The sequence below is a fragment of the Trachinotus anak genome, unplaced genomic scaffold (genome assembly GCF_046630095.1).
Source record: "Trachinotus anak isolate AG129_WGS33_773 ecotype Australia unplaced genomic scaffold, CSIRO_AGI_Tana_v1 ptg000034l, whole genome shotgun sequence".
Classification (NCBI taxonomy): Eukaryota; Metazoa; Chordata; class Actinopteri; order Carangiformes; family Carangidae; genus Trachinotus; species Trachinotus anak.
Genome location: NW_027273885.1, coordinates 2130514 through 2152500, shown reverse-complemented (window position 1 = coordinate 2152500; position 21987 = coordinate 2130514). Strand labels below are relative to the sequence as shown.

General features: G+C 43.5%; 1 protein-coding gene across 3 annotated transcripts in view; it reads left to right on the top strand.

The window, feature by feature from the left end:
- Positions 1-21987, top strand: part of myo18ab (myosin XVIIIA b) — a 115242-nt gene that overhangs the window by 2197 nt on the left and 91058 nt on the right. For all 3 annotated transcript variants that reach the window (XM_071471940.1, XM_071471935.1, XM_071471934.1), the window contains exon 2: positions 1-579. This exon is cut by the window's left edge and continues 562 nt beyond it. In XM_071471940.1, the coding sequence (XP_071328041.1) occupies positions 1-579 (579 nt within the window). The remainder of the gene's footprint in view (positions 580-21987) is intronic.

The window sequence follows — 21987 nt, the reverse complement described above, 5'->3', positions numbered from 1 at the left end:
AGCAAAGAGGAGAGCCCGTCGGAGGCCTCCACCCCCTCAGGCCAGAACTCTGCTGCCCCGTCCCCGCATGTGGAGAGCAAAGTTTTGGACATGCTCCGCAAGCACAGCCTTAAGCAGCAGCAGCAGCCCGGAGCACCAGCCGCCAAAAAAGTCTGCATCCCCGAAGTGGTCGACAAGACCTTCCCCGCCCAGCTGCAGCTGCCGGCCGTGGTCGCGCCGAGCGCACCAGAAACACGCGAGCTGGAGCTCCAACGCCGCAACACTGGTGACTTTGGATTCTCTTTGCGTCGCACTACTATGCTGGACCGCAGCGTGGACGGAGGAGTGTACAGGCGAGTGGTCCACTTTGCGGAGCCCGGTGCCGGAACGAAGGACCTGGCGCTGGGCTTGGTGCCTGGCGACAGGCTGGTGGAGATAAACGGACGGAACGTGGAGAACAAGAACCGGGACGAGATAGTGGAGATGATCCGTCAGTCGGGAGACACGGTGAGGCTGAAGGTGCAGCCGATCCTGGAGCTGAGTGAGCTGAGCCGCTGCTGGCTGAGGAACACAGAGGGGCTGCGCAGGGAGGCCAGACATGTAAGCAGCTTGTCCTCTTTCTATGCTCTAACAGATAACAGCCTCCGGTGTCAGAAGTTTGTTTTGACAGGCAGATTAACTGCAGAAGAAGCACAGCATTGTCTCCTGTTCTCAGTGTTTGGGTCCTGCTTTACTTGTCAAGCTGTTTCTAAGACACCGTCTCTAAGTGTCTGCTCATGATGTGGGAGGTGATGCTTCCTGGATGCCAGTAAAGTCAAGGTGTCCTACTTTCTACTGTCCTGCTTTCTTGCTTTGGCTCTAAGAAGCATTTGTTATCTCACCTTGATAACACGTTTGTTTGCCCAAATAAAATTTCCAGCCTAGGAAGCTGATGGTAGACACAAATTTAATGGCACTCTGTGGGTACATCCCAGTTCCTTTAATCACACCCAGGTTTCCTTCACTTGTGTGTTTTACTTTCATCTCAGTCCGTCCCACTAAAGACACAAGCAGAGACACACTCTTTTGAGAGAAATGGGATGTGTCCTTTCCTGTGATCCCTCATCTTCACTGACATCTGTCTCTGATGACAGCAGCACAGCTGGATCAGCTGCCATTCTGCAACTCCTGGTAGCTGCACTGTCCATATAAAAAGAGGAAAGTGTACAGTTGCCACCACCAGCGCAGAGGTGGTGTTTTTCTGCTTGTTTTCCCATAAAAAACAAAAAAAACTGTGTAATTGGACATGTGAAGCAGCGTGTTTAACTTTTTTATTTGATTATTTATGTCCAAACTGGTTTATATTTGGTTTATATATTAATGTATAATCCAGGTTGCAGTTAGAATGCCTATTAATTTCTACAAATGATTATTCATCAAAATGTTTTTGGGTAAGTGGAATTTCAGTAACTATATCTCACATCAAACTGTATCGTTTCTGGAAATGACGACTTCTGAAAGACACCAGGGTCGTCCTCATCTTTCAGAATACATTAACCCATGATACAGATTAAAAGGGGAAATAAAAGATCATGCAGAGAAAAAATATTTTATGTGAATAAAGAAAGTTGTTTGTGGCTTTTTATGAATCAGACCTACAGATCCACAGTTTTTAAATTTGATGGTGAATCTGGAAAAACAAATCAAATCTTAAATGTTGGAGCGAAACACTTGAATCTATTAGTTTCCTGTCCACTTCTTTATAAAGCAGTGGTGAAGTTGTGACTGGATTTCGGGTCTGTTCAGATGTAGTGTCAAATCACTACAGATTTCTAATAAAGAGGCGTGTCTGCCCAGCCAAAGACTTGGGAAGGAGGGTCTTGTGTGCTTCAAGATGAGGGACTGGAAGGATTTCCAGGTCCAGCGAGGATCGTGGAGCAGGGAAGGATCAAATAAAGGAACTGGGATGTACCCATGTTCATGTCTGGGTTGATGGTGTCTGTTTAGCCGAAGTTTTGGAAGTGCTCAGTGTCAGGAACGCAGAGTTACTACGACACAAAAACAGCACTGTCCCGTATTCTGTGTGTCCTGTTTCCATGTACTTCTGCAGTTATTGTCCACTGTCTCTACAGCATCATATCCAAGTGTCTGACCATGATGTGAGACATGAAGCTCCCCTGCTAACATTGTATTGGTATTGGCACGTATTGGTTTGAAGAGTGGGACTTTTGGAGCCTGTTTTGGCTCCAGAGTTCAGTGTCCTATTGTTCTATTTTTTGCAGTGATCAACAATGGCGAGCTGCTGTGAATCACCCACACATATTTTCTCTGAGGCCGAAAAGCCCCGTCTCTCTCAAACAGGATTTATTTGCTAAGTCTGTTTCCATTGGACGTTGCCCATGAAAACATAAAGATGGAAATGTGTCTAATTACGTCTGTGCAGCCCCTCAGCGTTAGGACCACTTTCATCAGAAGATGTTGTTTTCTACACTGATATCAGTTTATGTAAATACTGGAAGTAGTGTTCGCTTTTCTTCTTGGCTCCAGATCCTCTTAGGTCATTAAGCCCGGCTCCCTCATTTAGTGCTGTTGCCTCCCCAGCAAGAAGGTCCTGGGTTCTGGGTTTTGCTGGGGCCTTTCTGTGCAGAGTTTGGTCCTAAACCTTCAGTATGTGTGTGGGGTTGTGTGTTTATGGATGTACACAGCCTCTCATCCAGTGTGAGTGAGGATCCAGCCCCCGTGACCCTACAAAGGATAAGTCAGTAAAGATGATGTTTTATAATCAAATGAGTTCTATCCATAGGAGCCTTTAATTCTACATTTTAATTTTATTGAATGTTTTGGCTCAATATAGAGACGTTAACATCTGTCAGATGGACTCGCTGATCTGAATCTGGCAGGTGTGGTAAAGCATCTACATCTACAACAGACACTCACCCTCTGCTGCTCTCACTTTCACTTCTTCAGAAAGACTTGTTTTCGTTTTTTTCCTGTTTTGTTCACTGTGCTGTTTTTTTTTTCTGATCACTCTTAAGCTACTGTCAACAAAACTCAGTATTTCCTGCACAGATGTTTCACATTAAAGGTCTTTCAGTGGCTCATCTGGCATATCCCACAATTCACTGGTAAGCTTTTAATGTGAAAATATTGCATGCACATTTTGTGTAAACTTCTCAATTTTTAAGAAATCACACAGCGTTGTGATGAAATGATAAGTTGATGATTGAAAATCAATGTGAGGATTTACCGGTACTGCCTTCCTGTTTTTGACTGTCTTTGGGTTTTAGACTGTTGGTCCGACTGGTCAGTAATTTGTTGAATTGATTGATTTAGAAAGTATAGAGTGATTTGTCTGTTATCTTTTTACTTTTGAAGGTATTGAAGGTCATTAAATTGTCCTCAGAGTTTGAAGATCTGCTGCATTAGCAGTAGCTGAGTGTCCTCCAGTAGGCTCAATGTCTTGATCATGGCCTGTTTGGCAGCATCAGAGGGATTTCTTTGTTTGCCTCCACTGGCTGCGGTTCAAGGGTCCTTGTGACACAGTCAGGCTGAAAGGAGCTCTAATCCCCCCCCTTCTCACCACAATTGAATTCATCTGCTCTGGTAGGCAGGGAGTGACTCTGTGCAGCCCATGTTGTCCTCCTCCTAACGTGAGACAGAAGCAGCGACTGACTGGAAGAGCTGTGGAAAAACATCCCACCCTGCCTGTGACTGGACAACACAGGGCGTCATGTGAGGAGCTGCTAGAAGGATTTTCATGCAGCAAACAGGAAGTGCTCATTGGGATGAGCTTTGTTTCAGTGTATAGGCAGTGTTGGATCAAACACACACACACACACACACACACACACACACACACACTCACCAGTGTTTCCTCTAGGATGTTTTTGTGGTGGGGGGTAGTTGGGGAAGTGAGCAAAGTCTGGAACAGGCACATACACACTCAGGATGACAGGCACAGTGCCGGTAAAAACTTAACAGCTCTACTTGCAGGGACAGGGGGTGGGACAAAATAAACCTGAAACCTTGTCAGTGCAGAGAGCCAGAGTTAGCATTAGCACAACCGCTAACACTGTGTCAGCCACTGCCAGTTACAAACTAACAAACAACATAAACAGATAAAAGATGCTAACTATGCTAACTGTTCTGATCCGACAGCTAGTCTCTGATTCTGGTCTCAACAGACTCCTCCTCTGAGTCTGGGTCTGACTGAGGCTCCAACGTGAGGATGTTTCCTCTGCTAACCATCTTCATCCTCTCTGCTCTTTCACCTGGAGCCAGCAGGTGGTGGGCGGGGCACAAAGCCTGATCCAGGTGTCTCAATCGGGAAGTCGGAGTAGATGAGCTTCCAATCCCAGTTTTCCTGTTTTTCACTTTTCATGTGGGAAAACCATGAATCATGGCAGACTGTTTTTACTTAGTCTGGAGAGGAACTTTAATAGATTTTTTTTTTTTTAATGGACCACTGACTGAGCGATGCAGCAGCCCACTGGTGTCCCGATGACCAGTCTGACTATGAAGGGTTTTGTTGGACCTGGGTTATGTGCACATAGTGCGCTGGTTGTCAGAGTGATTATCTTCATTTCACTCATTTCTCTTACTTTTCCTCTTCTTTCTCTCTCCCCCTCTCGCCTTGTTCAGGTGTCAAGGTGTCGATTTTGCGGCAGCATGCTGCTGCTGCAAAATGTATTTGCTGCAGTACAGGAGAAAACTGTGCACAGACACACGTTTCCCATCCTTTAACGTCAGGAGCCTCTCTCTGCAGTTGATTTGTGTGTGTGTTAAACAGCAGGCCTCTCTGTGTCTCTTTGTCCACTTTAACGGACATCACCAGCTTGACTACTGGTTTCAATAAAGGCGGGCCCACAGAGAGGCCATCCTTCAGTCCTGACAAAGGGTTTCAACAGGACACGGCATCTGCCATGTCACATAAACCCTGGTTCCAACACCAGCTGCCCACCTTCCTACATATTATCTTATTCCTGATACAAGTCTATAAATAGAGCTGGGTATCGTTTGAAATGTTTTAATATTAGTGCTGAATTTCAGTATAGATATTAAACAACACTGGAGATTGTTGGGACTCCTGATGTAAAGGCTTCCAGCCAGAGAGGAGACACATCCCTCTAGCCGTGTCAAACCTGACATGGATGATAATGACAGCTGAGACGAACTGCTGCTGGCAGCGTTTGTCTTTTCAAGCGGTGAAAGTGATGATTAGTGTCGACTGAAAATCAGAAGCTGCTGTCTGAATGTTTTGTACAAAGCTCTTTTTAAGACCTTTATGTTTATTTTGTGTTAACGTGCAGCAGCCCTTCAACATTATAGTCTGCAGGGTTGGTTTGATTTAAAGGTCCCATATTTTACACTTTTTTGTTTTATCTGAAGTGTTGATCTCCATCAGAAGATGTATTTGTGGTTTTAAGAATCAAAAACCATCTCAGTGTAGTTTTACATCTCCTCTCTCAGGCTTCTCTCTGGAGCTCTGGTAATAACAGGTCAGTCAGCCAATCAGAAGAGAGGATCTGAGATCTTTTCTGATTGGCCGAACCACTGTTTTTTGAGTGATCCAATACTAATATAGCAGATTTCAGATAAATACTCCAACCAAAGCCTGCAATGTTGGTTGGTCCAAGTGGGTGTGGCTTGGAGGTGGTGACTGCTTTGTTCTGACATCACAAAGTTGCAGAAGTCCTGACGGCTGGTTTTAAGGCTCAGTTTCTGAATACAGGCTGTGTGCATTTCTCTGTGGACTGAGGCTTTGATACTTTCACAGTATTAATATAGAACCTAGACCTGCTTTGTAATCACAAACACATGGACATCTACCTTTAGACTATATGGGACCTTTAAGAGGGAACCCAGACCAGCATTCCATAACAGCCAAAATGATGAGGTGTGAGGTATCTGATGGGTCCAGGAGTAAACTAGTGGGGGCTAGAAATGATTAATGATGATTTTAATGATCTAATACTAGACCGATTATTATATTTCCATCACCATCAGAGCCCAAGTTGAAGTCTTCGTACAACATTGAGCTAAAACCCAGATCTCAGCAGTTACCTTTGTGAGGACAGTGTTATCATAAAGGATAGAAAATTATGTAAATAATATCCAGACTGTAATAACCTGAAATAATCCTCCAAAAGAAGAATTGGATTTGACAAAGCAGCATTGTGGCTGTTTCCCAGTAAGCTGCAGCAGTTGGGATTAAACAGCTGAAATCACTCAGCACTGTGTCAGCCCATCTGAAGCCGGGGCCAGAAGTCTTCCACACAAACACGGACACATTAAGATTTAATCAAGATTTGGAAGCAGACCGACAGGATGCACCCATTCTTTTAGCTGTGACCAGTGTGGGCAGGATGTTCTAAAAAAAGGCACCGAGAGGTCTGAGGAGAGGAAGAGCCAGCTTCACCCTGAACCAACACATAAGACAATCACAGGCTCACATGAGGCCACGTGCACACTTGATGGGATAAGCATTAGCTGATAAACTAATCACAGTACTCAGAAGTAAATATGAGAGAAATCACGTAGGCCTGGTGTCTCTCTGTGTGTAGGCAGTCAGCTGTGATAGTTGAGGGTAGGATAAGGCAGCTTTATCTATAAGCACCATTCAGACACAAGGCCACACAAAGTGCTTTACAGAGGCAAACACATTAAACACAGAACATCAAGATGACATAAAAGTAGCATTTAAAAGCAATAAGAACAAATTTGAATGAACAATCAAGATTGCATAAAAGTGCTGCAGTGTTAAAAGTTGTTCAGGAGGCTTGTTCCACTGAAAGCTGCTTCACTTTGCTCGGTTCTGATCCTGGGAACACTGAGTGAACCTGAGCCAGATCACCTGAGGGTGATGCTTCGTATCGTAGTAATGTTAGTATCGGATAGTAATGCTACTGAAAGCACATGTTATGTCCTAGTTCATTGTTGATCTAAGATTCAGTAACATCCTGAATCCTGAATGTGAATTGGACGAGTTACTTTCTTTTTTTGCATGTTGCTCTTTCTTCTCATATTTCCTCTCAAATCCAAAACTGGAATCTGTACACGAGTTTCTGTATAAATTATTGCTCAGGAAGCCGGCGTCCTCCTTTGTGGATATTCTACCAACCACACTCATGATGAGTCTGTTAACTGGGGTAATGTACAGTGTGGAAATGGTTAAGCAAACGTGTTGGCTTGTAAATCTGCTGGAGCTGTAGACTTTAGCCCCAAACTATCTGAAACTTGCAGCAGGAATCCAGTTCGAAGACGCCTGGAAGGAGAGTGGGGGCCGGAGCGTGAGAGAGAGTGGAGGTTAAAACAGTAAGAAGCCATCTTCACTTGTCTTGACAGGCTGAGTGGGACCAGCGGGAAGCAGGCCTCTCCCTTTAGGTCTCACTCTGGTATTTGTGGAATCTGCTTTGGAACAAATAGACCACTTCCTGACCCTCTCCCCCGGGGATTCTCTTATGGAGGAAGAGGAATGAGGTTCTGAGGCTGAGGGCTGATGCAGGCTTTGGGGGGGGGGGGTCTTGATGTCTGTGAATGCATTTGATAAAGAGGATTGTTTTCTAAAACTTGTCCACGTGCCAAGCTGTTGGTTCTTACACAGTGGCTTCAGGAAGTATTCAGAGCCCCTCACTTTATCGTGTTATCGCCATTTTGCCCATTAATCGACACTCAGTATCCCATGATGACAAAATGTGTTTTTCGAGATTTATTCAAATCCATTAAAAACTGAAATCTCTCATACACAGAAGTATTCAGATTCTTTGCTGTGGCTCCAGATTGTGGTCAAGTGCTTCCTATTTGCTTCAATTATCCTTCAGACGCATCTAGAACTTGATTGGCTACTACCTCTGGCACATTGAACTGATGGGACATAGTTTAGAAAGTATATAAGGCCCCACAATTTACACAGCATGTCGGGACAAACACCAAGCCATGAAGTCCAGTGAACTCTCTCCATGATAAAACTGTGGTGAGGGATGGATCAGGTCAAGGGTATAAAACCATTTCTAAAGCTTAAACTGAGAAACGACCGATAACAACTGTCCCTCAAACAGAGCTTCAGAAGTCTCTCTGCAGAGATGGAAGAACCTGCTGTAAGGACGACCATCTCAGCAGCGCTCCGTCAGTCAGGCCTTTACGGTCGAGTGGCGAGAGGGAAGTCACATTGAGTAAAGTGTATTTGACAGCCCACTTTGAGTTTGTCAAACAACGTTTCAAGGACTCTGAGAGAGTGATGAAAAATCCTCTGGTTAATACGTCTGTATGGTGAAGCATGGTGGTAGCAGCGTTGCTGTGGAGGTGTTTCTCAGCTGCAGGGACAGGGAGACTGGTCAGAAAGGAGGGAAGAACCAATGCAGCCAAACATAGAGAGGGCCAGGCAACCTGAGACTGTGGCGATGGTTCACCTTTCAGTATAACACCGACCTGAAGGAGACGGCCAAGACAACGCTGACTGTTCTTCAGTTGTCCAGACTTAAACCCCACAGAACGTCTGTGGAGAGTCCTGAAGGTGGCAGTTCAGACGCTTCCCGTCCAACCTGACAGTTTGAGAGGAACTGTAAAGCTTGTGGAGACTTAAAGACCCAAAACTGTAACTGTTGTCAAAGGAGCTTCTACAAAGAACTGAAATAAAAGACTGAATACTTCTGAGAGAGTTTAGTTATTGATTTTTTAAAATATATTTGCAAAAAATTCCAAAAACTTTTTCACTTTATTATTATAGGTTATTGAGTGTAGATAAGAAATCATGATAGTCTGATTATTATATTAAGTAACCTCTTTAACCCTAGACTGACTTAACTCGCTTTTGCTTTTTTCTGAGAGATGTTTGATAAATACAGGATATGTGTTTGGGGCAGAATGCATCATGTGTACCTGAAACACAACAGCTGCAGTCAATCTGACCCTGTTTGTTCTGATCTGACTTGGTTTATTAGAATTAAATCTCTGGATGCAAGAAGGCTACGATTTCTGAGGCAGATTGTTTCAGTCTGATTCTAAGGGCTGAATCTGAGGTGCAGTATAATCCCATGCTTTAGTAGAGAGGTTACATACCGAAGGCTTGTGATAGACTGCTGAGTCAAACGACACATGAATGCGTGGGTGTTTGTGTGTGAAACAGCTAATGAGTGTAAATGCACACACCCGTCTTTACAATCAAGCGAAATTCTTGTTAACAAAATGACTCACAAAGCAGTGTTCCCAGTTATTCTCCCGAACTGAAGTATTTGGAAATAGAAACACTTTTCTGAAGAGGATGAAATGTTTTCATCTGCTGGTGAAGCTCAATTGTGTTGCTCCATTATTCCTTATATAGTGATTGTGGTTTCAGTGAAATATTCACATATGACATCTGGATTCTTTGTTTTTATTCTCATCCCTTGGACATCAGGCTAAAGCAGTGATTTCTGAATGCAGTGATTATTTCTGTAATCACATACTGCAAGTCAGGGAGACTTCCTTTCAGGGAGACTTGGCCAAAAACCTCTTAAAGGTCCAATATTTTACCCTTTTCAGGTGTTTTATTTGAAGTGTTGACATTAATAAGAAGATATATATGTGGTTCTATGGATGAAAAATCATCTCAGTGTAGTTTTACATCTCCTCTGTCAGGCTTTTCTCTGGTCAGTCAGCCAATCAGAAGAGAGGATCTGAGCCTCTCTTCTGATTGGCTGACTGTTTTCTGAGTGATCAAATAAAAATATAGCAGATTTCAGGTAAACACTCAGAGAAACCAAATCCTGCAAGGTTGGATGGTGGGTCCGGGTGGGCGGGGCTTGAGGCGTGGCTGAGGGTGGTGACTGCTTTGTTGTGACATCACAAAGTTCCAGAAGTCCTGACGGCTGGTTTTAAGGCTCAGTTTCTGAATACAGGCTGTGTGCATTTCTCTGTGGACTGAGGCTTTGATACTTTCACACTGTTAATATAGAACCTAGACCTGCTTTATAATCAAAAACACATGGACATCTACCTTTAGACTGTAGGGGACCTTTAAATCACAAACTGATGTCTTTGACACAGCTTCACAGCAGAATACTGCTGCAGCATTGATGAGTGTGTCTTTCCTGGGTTTTGGTTTAGCGGGTTTGCATTGTAAATCAGCGGTCCTGGTTTGGTTGCTGGTGCGTTGCGGCTCAGATGAACAGGCGCTGAAAGGCTCTGTTCATTCCTCAGCGTTTCCTGTCACCCTCAGTGTGTGAGAGTTCAGAGAGCAGCCCAGTCTGGACAAGGGGAAGGACGCAGGAATGCTATAGGACGAGTTGTAAAAAATGTGATGAGTGACACTCAAACCACTGGTGACACATACATACACGCTTGGTTTGTTTTAATTACATCACCTATGCAGAAACAATGTGCCAGGTTGGATGTAATTAATGGCAGACAGAACAGTGGCTGTGAGTGGAGGTCTAAAAATAACACACATCACGAGAGCAGTGACTCTGTCTTACACACACTGACACACACCTTCACACACTCATACACACACTGAGCCAGAAATAGCACACTGAAAGAATTTACTTGTTAAGACTAAAAGTTAATCACAGAAAATTTGTGTAGGAATGTGAGTGAAACCTGCTTGTGCTGCAGTTTTATGTGGGTGAAACGATAAAAACAAAGTTTATCAGAGTGTGATTTGGTTGATAAATGTCTTTATATCTGAGGTGAATGAATAATGACATGAATGAACAAAATATGAATAACTGTGACTGGTTGTTGGAGATGATATGATTGAAGATGACGCTATTTTGCTGGAGATCAGGTGAAGTCCCACAGCTCCACACAGCTTACACGCTGAAACACTGTCTCTGTGATTTGAGCTCAGTGCTGATGTCACCATATTTACATGCGCACATTTACAATGCAAACATGCAGATGTGAAGCAGGTACAATGTTCACCATGCAGGGATTTGGTCATAAACCCACCACCTGCAAGGAATCAGGATAGCAAGCTGGTCGGCAGGCAGAGGTGGGGCCCTGGGTGTGGCGATCCCTGACATGGTAGACTGGTTGTAGGATGTGGAATGTCACCTCTCTGGCGGGGATGGAGCCAGAGTTGCTGCAGGAGGTGGAGCAGTACTTACTAGATATAGCTGGGCCTCACCTCCATACAAACTCCTGGAGAGGGGCTGGACTCTATCTGTAGATAAAAATGCAATAAAATTGCATAAATAAAAATGATCCCGATGAGAACTGGTAGCGGGTCAATACTCAGTATCAGCAGATACACTGACTTGAGGCATTAGAACTGGTGTTTTATTCTGGTTTTGGGAGAGAACGACCTGACTCCTAATGATACGTGGCCCCTTTCTTACCCTGAAAGTATTGTTAATGCTTAAATCAAGACCACATTTCCCATAAACCCAGTTCGTCCGGTTCCCTGCCCACTTCCAGACAGCGATCTGAGAGCTGCAGGCCAGTGGTGCAGCGGCGCAGTGACAGTCTCTCTGTGCTGGTCAGATGCCACAGCTTGTTTGGCCTCTCTGTGCTGCCTGAAAACCTCTCTGTCAGCAAACTCCTCTCTCCCCGCACTGAGCACAATGACACAGCTGAAGCACACTGCCTTTACAGAAGCACCTGACTGTTTCCATGGTGACAGGCCGCTCTCTGTTCTCTGGTCTTATTTGCAGAGTGATTTGAGGACTGACGACGATTAAAACTGATTCTGAGGAAAGAGTCAGTTATTTCCAGGACACAGAGGCAGTGGTATAAATGTTATTGATCATTGTCTCAGTAAGTTCGTACTACGACATCATGAAAACATAAACGTTGTCCAGTGAGTTTAACTCTGAGATGATCACAGTTGTGATTTAAAATAAAATAACACATTCATTTGGAAAATAATAACATCAAAATCCAAAAGTTGGATTAGTAACAACCTTTCACACATTCATAAACTGAGATGATTGATGCCATACAGAGTGAATATGAGCTGCCTTCTTTAAGTTTATGGACACAGCTTATTCCTCTTTTCACTTTAGAAATGAAGTTGGCTGCTGCTGCAGTGACCCTGACCTGTCTATATCCAGGGTCTACAACCATGACCATCTTAATGTCGTCTAGTTCTGCCATTTCCTGTGTCCAGGATCTGTCCAACCATTTCAGTGTGACTGCAGTTTCAAAGCGTAGGGTGGGGGTAGGGGATGGGGAATGTTGGAGAGTACAGGAACTTCCATTTGCACTCACTCCCTTCTGAACTATAGGAAGGATGTTTTTGCTATTTACGTCTTGAGCTGAACTTGGAAGGAAATTGCAGAATTGCAGTGGAGGATTGTGAACACTCAGCCTGTACTCAGAGGGGCGGGGTCGCCACTGGCAAGTCGTCATTCTCACAACTTACCCGGTTGTGACTCTTATCTTGGTTTTGATCATGCTTGAGATAAGGGATTCTGTTTGTGGACTCAGTGGTGTGGTGCAGATCACAGTCAAGTGTGCACTGCCCGACGCTGCGGGAGGTGTTTGTCTGGGACACGCAGTCCACGAGGTTCAAATATGAATACAGCAGCTCCAATATACTGAGCAGATGATGTCTTGTTTTAAAGGTCCCATATTGTATAAAATGAGATTTCCATTTTCTTTTGTGATTATAAAGCAGGTCCAGGTTCTATATTAATACTGTGAAAGTATCAAAGCCTCAGTCCACAGAGAAATGCACACAGCCTGTATTCAGAAACTGAGCCTTAAAACCAGCCGTCAGGACTTCTGGAACTTTGTGATGTCAGAACAAAGCAGTCACCGCTCTCAGGCACGCCTCAAGACCCGCCCACCTGGACCCACCATCCAACCTTGCAGGATTTGGTTTGTCTCAGTGTTTACCTGAAATCTGCTATATTTTTATTTGATCACTCACAAAACAGTCAGCCAATCAGGGGAGAGTCTCAGATCCTCTCTTCTGATTGGCTGACTGGCCTGTTGTTACTAGAGCTCCAGAGAGAAGCCTGAGAGAGGAGATGTAAAACTACACTGAGATGGTTTTTGGTTCTTAAAACCACAAATACATCTTCTTATGAATATCAACACTTCAGATAAATATCTGATATTTTACTTTTTTTTTTTTGTTTTTTTTTTTGTATTTTTAGTTTTAATTCTTAGAAAGTTTGATTCAGTAGATGTTTTAAAGATGATATTTACATTTTAGATACATAAATAGTTGTTGACAATTTGGGAATAAACTAGTTGAGACTTGAGACTGCAACATAAATATGATCATGGTGTAGATTCATAAATAAATTGGGATTTTAAAGGTAACACGTTTGGTTGTGGGCGGATCACCATCAAAAAGAACCTGCACAATCACATCATGCTCATCACGGTTGCACATCTACCTCTATTGAAATCAAAAATGCAGAACTCCATGTCAGACTTAAAAAGAAGATGATGCGTGTCTGTTGTCATGGTTACCCGTTGTTTTGCATCGACACTGAGGGACAACTGGCAGGAACGGACAGTCCTGAGGGCATTGTCATTGATCTATGATGTTTCATGGTCCTGTGTGGACTGTTTTCATGGAGCCGGTCACCAGCTCGCCTGCTGATGTACTCTGCAGGAGAAACTGTGCAGAGTAATAAGTCAGAACCACAAGTTTAATGTGCACATAAGCACAGAGGTTTCTGTGGTTATTTTACAACACACTGGTGCTTGTTGCCCAAAATGTAACTAGTGAATCTGCCATCTGCTCAACATCTCTCCAGATGGAGGACACAGCTTTCAGATGACCGTCCTCTGACTTTAAATCATAATCTCAACAATTTTAGATGCTTTATTTTCTGTTAAGGCAAAGGCTGTGTCCCACTTCAGAGGCCGCATCCTTCAGAGGACACGGCCTACGAAAGATGCGGCCTTTGGTAGCTGTGGTAGACCCCAGAGGCCGAACCAAAATGAGACAGTTTGGCCTATGGAGGATTTTCGATTTGTGTCACCGACTGTTTCCTCCCTCATCGTTGCATTATAAAGTGCTGCTCCTGACCCAACTCAATACTTGCATTTAAAAATGTAATCCTCTTATTCTTTGTGGTGTTTGCTTTCATTGCCAGCGCGCAATGAATCTTGGGATATGTTGGGCCATGAAGGATCCACCCGCTGGATCCTTTGTCGCCCAGAAGAAGAAGGACGTGTTTCCTAGCAGAAGGAGCCTTTGAAATGGGACAGCCTAGCTGTGCTGCTGTGGTGCAATCGGTATGATTTTATTAATAATGAAAATGAAAGTTGTGTATATATCCCTCAAAGTGTAGTACCAGTGTAGTGACACCCAGCCTCTAGTAATCAGCAGATGTTAAAATGCATGCAAGTCAAAAGATCAGCCAATGGCAACACAGTCAGTCACTTGATGGCTCAGGCCACCAGCAGACTCTCAGTGGGCTGTTGTGGGTGAAGGATTCAGCTGGTAAAGCCCCGAGCCAGTGAAATGCCCTGTGTTTTCTCTGCAAATGGGTTTTTGTTTTTTTTTTTGTTCATACGAACCTGCTAAAATTCACTGAAGCTCCAAATGTACAGGCGAGTTAATGTACCAGCACTTACACAATCACTTCCTCAACACTTGTGCACACTCAGCTGCAAGGCCACGCCGCAGCACATGTCCGTTCAGTTTCCATTTGAGCAAACAGGGCAGTGAATGGTTGTGTTTTTATCTGCTCTTCCTCAGCTGACCTAAGCCCTGGGGTGTCTGTCAGCCAGAGAGAGTGGACTGTGTCCCAGCCTCTTTGTCCCCGCAGTATCCTATCGCTGCTGTGTGTGGGTGTGTACACAACCGTAGCTGTCATATGGCATTGTAATAATTGACTGATAAAGTAATCACCTGTCAAAATGTAAAATACCTGTCTGAATGAGTGGAATCACATGAGTGTTTTTGAAATGTACCACGTCAGCTCATTTAGTGGAACAGGTCGTAAAAACACTGAACAGAAATGTAAACACTTTTGTTTTTGCTTCCAGTTTTCATGAGGGTTTGTTTCTTACATTTCATCCATGCACCTGACAGGCGTGGCATATCAAGATGCTGATTACACATTGTTGCACAGGTGTGCCTTGGGCTGGTCACAATAAAAGGCCACATTAAAATGTGCACTTTTATTTTGATAAAAGGTTTTATTAGGCACTGAACTGTGAAGACAGTGTAGGAGAGGTAAACCCTCTGTGTGTGTAGAAAAAAAATCTTAGATCTTTTAATTCAACTCATGAAAAATGAGTCAAAACACAAGTGTTGTTAATGTTTTTGTTCAGTATATATGGATATAAATGGACATAAACACGAACCCCAGTATCGCATCTTTTTAATGGTACACATCAGTTTAATGTGTCCACAAAGAAATGCTGAGCAGTGGACAGTATGTTCTTACATGGTGTATGTATGTTTCCCTTCAGGACAGTAGTAGTCGGGACTTTAGGCATCGCAGTGATGACTGTACGTCTGTTGGTGGCTCCACCTCTGGTCCAGCTGTATTTTGTGTTTAGTACTTATCAGAAAATGCTAACATGCTAAACTGGGCGGTAAAAATAACGGCACAAAATCACCCCGAAACATCAGCATTGTCGTTGTGAGCATGTTAGCTTCATGATGCTAATTTTTAGCTCATATCATTGCTTTGCCATATACAGCTTAACCTAGCCATTAGCCTGGCTGCTGATAGTCTTGTTTTGTGGTTTACTCTTGGACCAGTGCCACATCTGTTCATACCTGATATAAAACTGTCAAACTGCTCAGACTGTTGTTGGTTTGATAAAGAAGATTTTTGCCTAAAAAGCTGGAAGATGTTAGAAAGAGGTTAGACCGAGGAGATGGTTGGATGAAAGGTGGAAACTACTTTTCATGGCAACATCTTCAGCTTGTACATTTCTGTCAGGGAGACAATTCACTGGACGATGATCTGACTTTATCCAGCACCAGTATCATACTTTGTCTGAATCCATTATGAAGTTCAGTGTGTCCAGAAACCGGATGGCTGCTGACACGCGCTGTCCCTGATCACCAATACTGTCAATGCTGCCACACATGGTGTCAGCCTCTCTCATGTCACTGAGGGTTTTCATCAATGACTTGCATCTAAATCCCCCTGGCTCTGTCACTGGGCGGGACATTTGAACTGAGGTCCCTTCCCCTCTGACCCGGCGTGAGGTCAGAGCAGCTGGATTCTTAGCGTCATCCACGCTCTGTCAGAATTATCTCTGAGGAAACAGGACGTGACTGTGAAGCTGTTCATCATGTTGTGAGATGAGTGTTTCTTGTTCTCTGCTCTTATCTGGTGGATCTAAATATGTTGGACCTCAGTAACTCCTTCAGCACAGTGTCTGGTTAGAGCCACACTGATTAGCTCTGTGATGGCTGCTTTACTGAATCACTTTAAGTGGGAATTACCGTCAAAACTAAAACTGCTCTACAATCTGTACACATGAAGTGTGCGTCTCAGGTTGAACTAATGAAACGCTCGGTGATGTTTCGTGGTAAAGATAAAGAGCCATCAAGCTGTTTAACGTGCAGTGGATTTCATCATGAGAAGTTGCAGTTGAGTCCATCAGTGTTTGCTAATTGTAAATACAACTTGTTTAAAAACCCAACAGCTGACGGGACAAATGACCTGAAATATCTGTTTGATTTTCTCCTGGAGAAAGTACAGAGGGGGGTGCAATATGACCTTTGCCCCCTGAGTGGCTCTCCCTTGATAAACATGACTGAGATCATTCAAGTTAGTGCCAGTGACCTTTTGGCAAAGTTTAAGAAGATTTCCCAGCCTATGCTGAGGTTCCCAAACCGACAGATCACTGCAGAAGTTAAAGAGATGAATCAAATATTTTCAGGAGTGATCTGTCCCCTCAGCTTTCTCATGGAGAACAGGCTCTGATTGGCTGGTGTGCAGATGAAGTCAGTGTTGTGTTAGAGTTTGATGTTGGTCAAAAAGAAGTTGTGTGTGGGCTGTGGCGTTCCACAGAATAGCCCCGCCCATGATTCACGAACATGCTTGGGCAGATGTCAGTGTTGTTGATGTGCACTGAAAAAGTCGTACATCGGAATCATGACACCAGGCCTCCAGTCATGCGTCTCCTACTCACCCGCAGTCTCTGGTAATCAGGTGACCTCTGCCCCGGTTAGAATTAAAGATGAGAGATGGTGATGCTGACACGTGTGAGATGATGTTTGTGTGTCTGTCGGACTTGTCCTGACCTGAGTGGGCTGCCTGTCGATGCCCTGGCTCGTCATTGTCCTCCGGGCCAGTGATGATGATGGCGAGTTGTTTCAGAAACATTTGATCTCAATGAGAGTTTCAGTAATGTCCTGACAAGTCTGGCTGTTAAGCTGCTTTCTTCAGCTCTGCCGCAATCTCTATGACCCTGTGTGTATGTGTGTGTGTGTGTGTTTGTGTGTGTGTGTGTTTGTGTGTGGGTGTGGGTGGTTTTCAGTGGTATTTCAAACGACGCATGTTTGGACTGTTAACAGTGATGGATTTAGAGTCAGCATGTGAGGTTGCAGAGTCTCTACAGCTCCCAGAGACTGTAGACGTGTGTGTGTGTGTGTGTGTGTGTGTGTGTGTGTGTGTGTGTGTGTGTGTGTGTGTGTGTGTGTGTGTGTATTATCACATGTGTACAAACAAAGACATGGTGCACCCTGTTTGACCTACATCTGCCTGCCTGCACCACTGCTGAGACATGAAGGAGCCTGCTGCTCAGACACACACACACACACACACACACACACACAGTGTAGCTACTCTCTCTCTCTTATTTAATTATTTTTCCATTTCAGTTGCCAGACAAGCTCATTAGCTTATTAGCAGCTAACATTAGCTGCTAACCAGGCAAATCTGAATTCCTGCACTGTTATGATGAGGCTCTGAGCCTCTCTTCTGATTGGCTGACTGTTTTCTGAGTGATCAAATAAAAATATAGTAGATTTCAGGTAAATACTCAGAGAAACCAAATCCTGTAAGGTTGGATGGTGGGCCCAGGTGGGCGGGGCTTGGTGCGGGGCTGAGAGCGGTGACTGCTTTGTTGTGACATCACAAAGTTGCAGAAGTCCTGACGGCTGGTTTTAAGGCTCAGTTTCTGAATACAGGCTGTGTGCATTTCTCTGTGGACTGAGGCTTTGATACTTTCACACTGTTAATATAGAACTTAGACCTGCTTTATAATCAAAAACACATTTATACAATATGGGACCTTTAATTTTAGACAGTTCTTTGTCTGTTTGTCATGTATGAATCAGATCAGGGGTTAAATTAGATTTCGATTTGCTCTCGAATGCTCAAATGTTTGTTAGAGAGTTTCAAATAAATAAATAGATTTTCTTTTAAAAGTTTGACCTCCTTTCCCTCAGTCAGACTCTGCTTCATTAGGACTGGATGTTTGACATTTTCTGCAGATATATTAATTTCTTATTTATTTCAACAAAACCCTTTTAGCAAAAGTTCTCAGGTGTTATATTGTTGTCCACACACATGAATCCGTATAACAGCTTTGCCTGATAAAGGTCTAAATAAAAGACTGTGTGGGCTCCTGCTATTTTGGTTCATGTATGTGCAGCAGCACAAACCAACTGGCTGGTGCTGAACAAAAATCAGAGGCTGAAGTGATTAAAACTACACTTTCAGACACTAACATCACTGGTCTCATCGCGCCGCACTAATCATGGTGACACATGACGACACCAGCTTCTCTCCAGAGAATCATGTCGGTGTGTGGATGGTGCAGGGCGGAGTCTGCAGCCAGAGGCGGAGGATTTAACACTTTAACACAGATTAAACACTGATTTAAATGCATCTCCTGTCTGGAGTCTATAATTAAAATAGTTAATCTACATTTAAAACAGTATTCTGTCATTGCTTGTATTTCATCAGACTGATTGATTGATTGACAGATTGTGGTTCTGAAACACCTACTCCCGGTTTAAGAAAACAACCAACAATCTTCTTCGTGGTGACTGATTTGAATGAACCTCTTACCTGGTGGCGTGTCCCCTCCCACCTGTGCACCTCGTGCTCTGTGCTTATTAAAATATCACACAGACAGACAAAGTGAGCTTCAAGGTCAGAAAAAGACCAAACAGCTGGAGCTCTGTTTGTGCTGATGGTTGAACCGTCATGAAAACATTTAGGACTTGGTGCTTACAGAGGTACAGGTCAGAGAGGTAATACAACAAAGTCCTAACCACAAGCTATGTTGCTAACATGCTCACAAATCATGGTGGTTTCACAATCACAATTAAACCCCTTGCACAACTCCTCATTTTTCCTTGTAAACATGTTTTATCTCTTAATCAATCAATCCTGATGAAGGTACGATAACTGAAAACACTGGCGGAATAAAACTTGGTTTATTGGAAAGAAGTTTATGCAGCATGTTTAGTTTTAGTGAACATGTTTGATGGTCTCCTGCAGGAGGTCACCTCCTGAAAGAGAACAGTCCAGTTCATCTTCCCCCTCTTACACTGACAGATGAGAAGGCCTGTATCAGTTCCATCTGAGAGTATCGAGTGCAGAGTTAAGTCCAGGACATGTTTAGTTTATTGTAAGGCAATGACTGAAGAGAGAATGAAACTGTGAGTCTTTCTCTGTCAAATGTGAAAAAAAAATCCTCGTTATCATCCCAGAATCTATTTTTATTAACTTTGTGAATCTGTCTTGGAGTTTTTTTTTTGATCCACCACCACAGGGTGTAGTGACTGTATGCGGCTCTCAACAGTCCTCATAGTGTGAGGCTTAACTGTTGACCTTTCTGATGCTGTGGCATCTCAGGTGTTCATGTTGTGAATGGCTGCAAGTGGGTTTCATAATGTGGAGTGGAGAGAGGTGTGTCTTAGGCTCAGGCCGATATCTGATAATATCCAAAATTGCAATATCCTTCACCATATGGGATATTGGCATGTAACAAATAAAACGTGAAATACATAAATATAATTATATGTTAAAAGAAAAACACTTGACATATAAAGTACAGTAATATAATTATCTATACAATACTGTGATAATATTGTATATTGTGATATTTTTTAAATTTTCATTCATTGCGTGCTAATAACTGGGTTTATTTCATTTTCCTTATAATCTTAATCCAGTTTATATTTGTTAGAGGGAGCTGGAGCTTGTTGAGGCCTGAAAGGGAAAGTCCAAGGACCAAAACTGGTGAGAAAGGAGGTGAAAGAGACAAACCAAAGGCTTTCATGTAGTGGGGGATGGGTGTTTGGGTGGGTGGGGTGTATCATACTGAGGAATGACAGTCAGTCAGTGCAGGGAGTGAACTGACGTGTCCCTCACAAACACATTCAATCCTGTCAATATAGGATTGGAAATGAAATCAGCCCCCTAGTAGGAAAAATGATTGAATGGACTGTGGCATAAGTTGTGTGTGTGTGCATGTGTGTGTGTGTCGGGGGATTTGGCACTAACATTGTCACCATCTGCTGACGGCAGAGAACATTAGAGTACAGTCCCCTGTGTGCATTAGAGGAATGTCACATGCCCCTGAGGATTTCTGGGACATCACTGCCTGCGGCCTGAAGGAGACGGACTCTGACGCCCCCGAGGACGACAGGCTGTTTATCTGCAAACACAGAATCTGTGCTGGACAGGATTTAAATAAAATTTGCACTCATCTAATTAGCCATGATGTTAGGAAGTGGAGGCTACAGTGGAGAGGAGGCTCTGTCTCACTCGCCCTCCCTGCCAGTAATGAAGTCCACGTTAAATTGAAGTGTGGACATTGGCCTGAAGTCTTGTTTGCGTGGGCTGCACACATGGAAAAACGAATGAGAATTACATTTTTTTTAAATCTTTTTTTAGGCTTTAAAAAGGAAACAGTGTGTTTTCCTTTGTTTTAATCTTAAAATGGGAAATTTAGTAAACAAAGGAAACAAAACCAAACACTGAGTTGTTTCAGCCTGAGCTGCAGCGAGCAGACGCAGTCAAAGGAGGCGGCGGATTTCAAGGAAGAAGTAATAACCTTGATTGTCAGGTTTATCAGTGATGACAGATGGTCTGTGGCCTCTTGAATGTCAGAGTGACCAACACTCAATCCTTTTTGTTACCAATGTGTTTTTAACATCATAGAGTCAACACTTAACCTGTGATACGCTACAAAACAGATTTTCCCAATTAAACTACAGTTTAATAACTGATTTAAGAGGAGACAGTAACTCTCATGTTTCCCTGCTGGACTCTTTAGTTTGATATATTCATGCTGTACACCGACATCTGGTGGCCACAGAGCAGCTTCATTAGTCATTTAATACCTGCAGGATCACTACTGAATGACTTAAAGTAAGAGCACAGTCTGTCCCGAGCGCAGCCAGTCAGCAGTGAGTCAGCTCCGTTAGCGGCTGGTTGTCCTCGTCGTCATCAGTGATGGAGGAGATCAAACAGGCAGCAACATGATCACATACAAACCCACACCAGAGGTGATTATGTAAGAAACAAAGAGTCATAGTTGTGTCTACGTGACACAGGAAGGACGTCTTCTGGGAATAACTGGGTTTTACATACACACACCACAGTCAGGCTGCAGATGAGGAAGAACTCTTCATCCTGCTCAGAGAAGTGAAGGTTATGTTAACGTTAGTGGAGCTGATGCTTCCTCAGGTTATTGCTGCTGATTCATTATCATTACAGGGCTTAGTCCACTGAAGTGAATAACACTCATAATGTTTGTGGGATTGTCACACAGGCTGCAGGCCCTCTGTCATCACTGGTTCATATCTGTCAAAGACTCGTCTCCTCAGAAATCATTCACATAACGGCTGCATGCTGTGGTCACTTTCTGCACACGTGCACGGCAAAGAAAAAAAACAGGTTTTTTTGGTTTTGCTTTACATGAAAACAAAGGTTTTCCTTTTTGTGACGCTTAGAAAAAAAAGAACCACAGACTGAGTCCCTTCAGTTTGTGTCCTGCTGACTGATGTTTCCTGGAGAATCCTGTGGTGATGATCTCTTCTCCTGTCTTTACGTCCTGATAAATGTCTGTTTGTTGGCTCTCACTCTCTGCTTATATGCAACAACCTGTATAGCCTTCCTTTGTGTGGTTGAATAACTGGGAGATGAGGCTAACAGG